Source organism: Corvus brachyrhynchos, unplaced genomic scaffold (assembly GCF_000691975.1).
Source record: "Corvus brachyrhynchos isolate BGI_N302 unplaced genomic scaffold, ASM69197v1 scaffold72, whole genome shotgun sequence".
In the NCBI taxonomy this organism is placed as follows: Eukaryota; Metazoa; Chordata; class Aves; order Passeriformes; family Corvidae; genus Corvus; species Corvus brachyrhynchos.
In genome coordinates, this window is record NW_008236763.1 from 464,313 (window position 1) to 470,644 (window position 6,332).

General features: G+C 50.9%; 1 protein-coding gene across 1 annotated transcript; it reads right to left on the reverse strand.

Moving 5' to 3' along the window:
- Positions 1-394: 394 nt before the first annotated feature.
- On the reverse strand, positions 395-6,326 carry DCLRE1B (DNA cross-link repair 1B). Its single transcript, XM_008644757.2, has 3 exons — positions 6,207-6,326; positions 5,818-5,997; positions 395-5,732 (listed from the first exon to the last, which is right to left on the reverse strand). Exons 1-3 carry the CDS (start codon positions 6,247-6,249, stop codon positions 4,891-4,893), a joined length of 1,065 nt encoding a protein of 354 aa, XP_008642979.2. The 5' UTR covers positions 6,250-6,326; the 3' UTR covers positions 395-4,890.
- Positions 6,327-6,332: the final 6 nt, after the last annotated feature.

Below are 6,332 nucleotides of genomic sequence, written 5' to 3' on the forward strand. Positions count from 1 at the left end.
GCGGGGCGGGGCGAGCCCAACGGGACCGAGCCGGGACAGAACCGGGCCGGGCCGAGCTGAGCTGAGGGTGGCAGAGCAGGGCCCGGGCTCTGCTCCGGGGCCCAGCGATGGCACCAGAGGAACGGGCAGGAACCGATGCCCGGGAAGTTCCAGCTGAACATGAGGAAGAATTTTATCGTGCGGGAACAGATTGCCCAGAGAGGGTGTGGAGTCTCCCTCACTGGAGATATTCCAGAAGCATCTGGACACCATCCCGTGCCATGTGCTCTGCGATGGCCCTGCTGGAGCTGGGAGGCGGGACCAGGTCAAATGCTTCCAAGAAGGGATTTAGTCCAGTCAGGTCACCATCACCCACTCAAGAACTCCACAGGGTTTTAAATCAGCCTTTTCAAAGTTAGTGTTGCAGAGACATTTATTGGCTTTCTTGCAAAAGTTCACAACATTTAAAAATAACAATTACAAATACTCTTACCAAAATTCAGACTGAGAGTAGGTTTAGATTAGATACTGGTAAAAAATTCTTTATTCAGAGGGTGGTAAGGCCTTGGCAGAGACTCACAGAGAAGCCATGGAAGTGTTTAAGGCCAGGCTGGGTAGAGCTTGGAGCAACCTGGTGTAGTGGAAGTTGTCCCTGCCCGTGCCAGGGGCGGGAACTTGATGGTCTTTAAGGTCCCTTCCAACCTAAACAATTCTGTGATTCTATGAAAACCTAATAAACTCTCACAGCTTCCTGTTTACATGAACAGCAGCACAAGTGTGAACCCCCTCCAGCAAAACACTGTTCAGGAGCTCTGTGCCCTCTGAGATAGGGAGGTCTCAGTCCTGCATGGGGGACTCATTTCTCTTGGCACGATTTTCTTCAGGCTTACAGTGACCTCCAAGACTGTGGAACATGATTCTCATCTTCCCCAGCACCTGCTCAGGAAGTCCCAGACTCCCCGAGCCAGAGCCAAGAGGCTCCTGGTCAAGGTCTGTCCCAAAGGTTTTATTGCACAACCCACGGCTGCTTGTGCCTCAGGCTGGGGTTTAGCCAAGTGCAAAGCCACAGCCAGAAAAACTTGAGCATGGCAGTGACTGTGGCAAAAGATCCCAAATTCAACCGAAGAAATCCCAGATACACACACAACACCCACAGCAGCTCACTTGAAGGCAGCACCTCACATGATTATTATCAAGGTGACTCTACCTTCTCAACATGTTCTACTACATTTTCAGAGGACTCCATAAAAAAGCACAAAGAGATTTTAGGCTTGAGGTTCATTTGGAATAAGCCCAAAGTGACAACACATTGTAGAGGTAATTATGTAAACGCCTTCATTTTCTGGTGAAGGAAAGATTTCGCCACTGCAGGTTTTTTAATCTAGAAAAGAAGCCCCTGTGCTGCAGGAACAGACAGCAGCTCTGCAGCAGGGAAGAGAGAAGTTGTTGGAAGTGCTCTGGCTTTGTAATTGGGGAAGCAGAGTCAGACACCCGACCCAACAGCGCTCTGGGGCGTTCCCTGCAAGGTGACATTACACACTCGTTTCTGTGGAGCACAGGAGCCAGGCAAATTTTATCTCAGCTTCTTGACAACAACCCAGAGAGCAACTTTCCCCTCTCCACAGCATAAACAGGGCACTCCTCGTGCTTTCCTACTGTTTTAGAGAAGTTAGAGCCAACTGAGCTGTTCATAGCGCAGTGATTGACCCTCCACAGGCAGCTCTGCTCCAGAACCTGCCCTCACAACACACCAGCATTTGATCACAGCCTGGTAAAACAGCACTGAAAACTTGCCAAAGGGAACTCAGCTCATGCCTTGCCCCTCTGCAAGGCCTTGGCTGAGCTGTTTCCCCTCACTGGGGCTTGGTTCTCAACTGTGGACCAGAGATAAGCAGCTGGAACATGCTCTGTGCATATAGATTTGGGAGGGCTTTGCTCAGAGCACTTTCTGTTCCCTGCCAGGACAAGTGAAGCTTCCAAACATGTGGCCCTCAGATATCCCACAGTGAAGCCAATACTGGGCTGCAGCTTCTCATTGTCACTGTTGTGAGCAAAACACACCTGTGGGCAGCAGTGCAGGTGAGCTGGGAGCAGCAGGCTCAGAGCCTGCTCTCCATGACACTCCAGCTCTCAGCTGCTCCCCTGTGAGCCAGGCTGGGGGCAGGAAAACAGGGACGTTGTGGAGACAAGTGCGAGGGAGAACAAGGCCTGTAAGAGGCCAGATATTTACTGCCAGGAGACTTCATGGAATCTTTTAGGTTGGAAAATTCGTTTATGATCACAGAGCCCAACCATTAACCCAGCACTGCCAGGTCCATCACTAAACCCATCTTGAAGGGAAGCTGAAAGATACTCAGAAGCCTCAACACTCAGCAATTCCAGTTCCCCCCACAAGGCCATGTTTTATTTTCCAGCATTTTAGGATAGTACACAAAAGTAGTATTTAAACACCTAACAGGGAAGAAATGTTTGGCACTAAAATGCCTTGTGCACCTGCTGTGCTGAGGCAAAGGTCTCCAACAAAATGACTGTTGGTCAAGTCTCTCCTGCTTCTATTGCTTTTTAAAGCCACTGAGAAATTTTAGGTTTCCTTGGCTCTACACGATGGGTAATTTCCTCCTCAAGTGGCAGGAATTACCTTTTCAGCTTTAGAAAGTGAAGCCAGCATTTTATTCTGCAGCTTTAACTGAGCACGAAGAAACAGGATGCAGATCCCCAGAACTCAAGTCTGCAATGTTCACTTATTTTTGCATGATTAAAGCTCAGATTTACCTCTGTAAAGAATTACCATTTACAACTCCTTTTTTTCCCAGAGGCTGACCAGGAGGTTCTCCACTTCATTTACTGTAATAAATAGTTGATAAGAGTAAAAGAGGAAAGGCTGGATGCCATAAAACATCAGATCTCCCAGGTCATTTGCAACATGCCCAAGTGGAGCAGTGACTCAGAAGGTGAGCATTCCTCCCCAGCAGTGGAGAGGCTGCTCAAAGCAGGACATGGAATTTGGGAGTTCAGGCTTCACTCCCCTGCCTGTCAAATGAGTCACTTGAATTTCAACAATATTTAAATAACAGCCTGCATCTCCCAGGCAGCAGCAGCAGACAGCACACTACGAGCACAGCGCTATCATTTCCATGTTACAAAACGTGCAGGTGTCTCCACTCACACCCACCCGACAGGGATCTGCAGTTGAGTTTGGATTAGGAAATAATCCACACAGAAAACTCCAAGCAGCAGGACACAGGGCCCACAGCAGGAGACTCAAGCTGCCCTTGCTGCCCTGTGAAGTGCAGGTCACAGGACACTGCTCTGTCACTTCCAATGTCCCCTTGGCAGCTGGCAGGCAGAGCCACAGCAGTCCCAGGGGCAGGCACTCCTTATGTAACAGGGATGAATACTGCCATGCCTGGGAAAGCACAGGGCTGGGAGTCAGGATTCATGTTTGCCAAACAAACAGCTTTCCAAACATCCCCACTCTGGCTGTCAACACTCTCACTGTTCCGGACAGCCCTGTTTGTGACTGCTGCAACTGCTGCATCCAAGGACACCTTTGCTTTTCACAGGGCCTGGCCCTACTCCAAGAGCAAATTCTTCCTTTCCTGGCTCAATTCAGGGAATCCAACCCATCTAGCTGCCTCTTGGAAAGGCCTTGCAGGACACTATGTTCAGAAAATACTGAAACATTTTGCCTAGAAAGTAAAAAAAGGAGGAATCGAGAGATGAGGAACAAACTGCTCTGTTGCTCCAGGACAGTGTCCAGTGACCATTTCCACTCCAGCTGCCCTGACCATAGGAGGGGCCAATTTGAAACACTGGCAGTGCAGTTTGGCACAGTCGACTGCAGTGGGTACCCAATGGTTTGTCACACTACAGACACTTCCCAGCTGTGCCAGGCCAGGGCTCTGCAGCTGATCCACAGTGGGAAAGTGCCCAACCTCTAACTAACAGAGCCAGTTCTGCTGTTCAGTCACAATCTTTCCAAACAATGCTGCTAAGACTGATCACACCACTAAGCAGATGTTTCATTAACTCCCATCCCATTTGCCACTGCAGGACAAGAGCAGGCAGAATGGGAAAGCAGAAAAGTGGCAGTTACCAGGAGTGCTTTGCAATCAAACAGAATTCAGAGGTGCAAGACTGAGTGCAGAGACTGCAGAGGATATAGTGGCCCACTCTGAAAAGCCTACAACTCAAGAACTCAGACAATTCCTACTTTTTCTGGCCACAAACCTGAAAAAGCACTGACAATTAGCATTGAGATGGCACTTTCAAGAGAGCAGGACTACATCCAGCTGCAGTTGGCTGGCTGGATGCAAAAGCTGGAAGTATTAGTAGATTAACAGATAGAAAACAGATTATTGGACTTTAAGGCACTTCATTTCTTAGATCTCTTTAAGCAGCATTTTTAAAAAGCACCTTGATACAGAACATCTGTAATTCAGTTCGGAATGAACTGCTCATAGTCAGTGAGGTATCACACACTTACAGAAAGGAGAATCTTTGGGGCTCTCAGATTCCCCCCCTTGCTCCTTTCATCACAGTCCAGCCATTAATTACTCAGCTGCAGACAGCTCACACCCTCTGCAGCTCTGCTTGAATCAACCTCTCAGTGGCTTTTGTAAGAGGGGACAGGCAAGTCACTGCAAAAAGTGGACAGAAGGCACACAGGCAGTGGGACCACAGTGCCCAGCGTTGTGGGGGACACAGGAGATGTAGAGATAAAAAAAAAATAAATACATTTTTAAAACGTACCATCTACAAACTGGTTTTAGTTTCCTCTCTGTCCTCTATAAAGAGGTAAAGAAAGTAGAGTCGCAGAGCTGAGCTCCTCTCTCCTAATGGGAAACCTGAGCATGGAGCAGAACGAAAACACTGCTACCTCCTGCACTGGCAACAACGTCACACGATTTTTCAGGGTGTGTCTCCCTGCCTAAAAAAGCCTTCTACCAGCTCATCAAATGTCCGTGAGCGATTCTGCTTTAGGACATTTAAGGGAGTGAGTAAATATTGCTCTGCAAATCCAGTTGCAAGGTGCTCACTGGAAACAGGTGCTGCTCCAGTTGTTCCCAGCTGTTCCCCACTCAGCTCTTCCTTCTCACCCATGTGACGCGTGCAGCCTTCTACTGAGCAGGGAGCTGGCTCACAGTAGTGCTGAGGAACCTTAACATCTGTAAATGCTTCAGGTTTCTCAGTATTTTTCTCTGGGGACTCATAAACGACCCCTCGGGGCACAGAACGTGACATGGCTCTTTTCCAGAGACTCATGGGTTTCTGCCCCCTCCTTTGGCTTTGCTGCTGTCCAGACTCTTGCACGGGCTTTGGGACTTTGAAGTCAGGAAGCACCTGGGGGGCTGAGCTCAGGTATTCCTGAAAGTAAGCCTGGCACATGTCAGCCTTCACAATGGGAACGATGGAGCAGGGTTTCAGCCACTTCACAAACTCGCACAGCTCCGCGAAGGACGAGTGGTCCGAGTATGGGATGAGGTGGATGTTGGGGTGGGTGACCTTCATGGGCCTGCCTGTGGGGATGATGGCAATGGTGGGGTGCAGCGCATTCCAGCTGTCGAGCGTGTCCCAGCGGATCTCGGCGACATCCACGGCACGGATCCAGCCGGCGCCCTCCTCGGCGGTGAACACATCCGGCAGCTCCAGCAGCCGCATCTGTTCCAGGCGCCAGGGACTCACCACCACCCACGTGCTGAACTCCAGCGCCAGGTCCACCAGCAGCGTCTCCTTGCCCAGGGTGTACACACCTGCCAGGAGAGCAGTGCCTCAGGCACAGGGCAGGACGTGAGCCCTGCCAGGGGCTGTGCTAGCAGAAGGAAGGGCAGCACTCACCAATGACCACGTGGTGCTGCGGGTGGGCACGGATGAGATGGGCAGCCTGGTGTGTGGCCAGCGCCCGTGAGGGCAGGGCCCGCTGGGGGTGGCAGTGAGTGTTGTCCAGGTACAGGCGGTCGATGTGGCGGCCCCTCAGCGCCGGCTCACTCTGCATGGCACTCGTGTAGCGGAAATCTCCTGCAAGGACAGGGATGGCAGGACAGGGCCCAGAGAGGGTGTGGAGTCGCCCTCATTGTGGATATTTCAGAATGATCTGGTCACAATTCTGTGCCATGTGCTCTGGGACAACCCTGCTTGATCAAGGGGTTAGGACCAGGTGACCCACTGCAGTCCCTCCCAACCTGACCCATTTTGTGATTCTGTGATTGTGGCAACCTGCCCTGTACCTGTGTAGAGGATGGTGCCGAAGGTACCCTCAAAGAGAAACATAACGGAGCCCGGGCAGTGGTTGGAGTCGATCAGTGTCACCGTCACCTCACCCAGGACATGGCTCTGCCCCTCCTCCAGCAGCC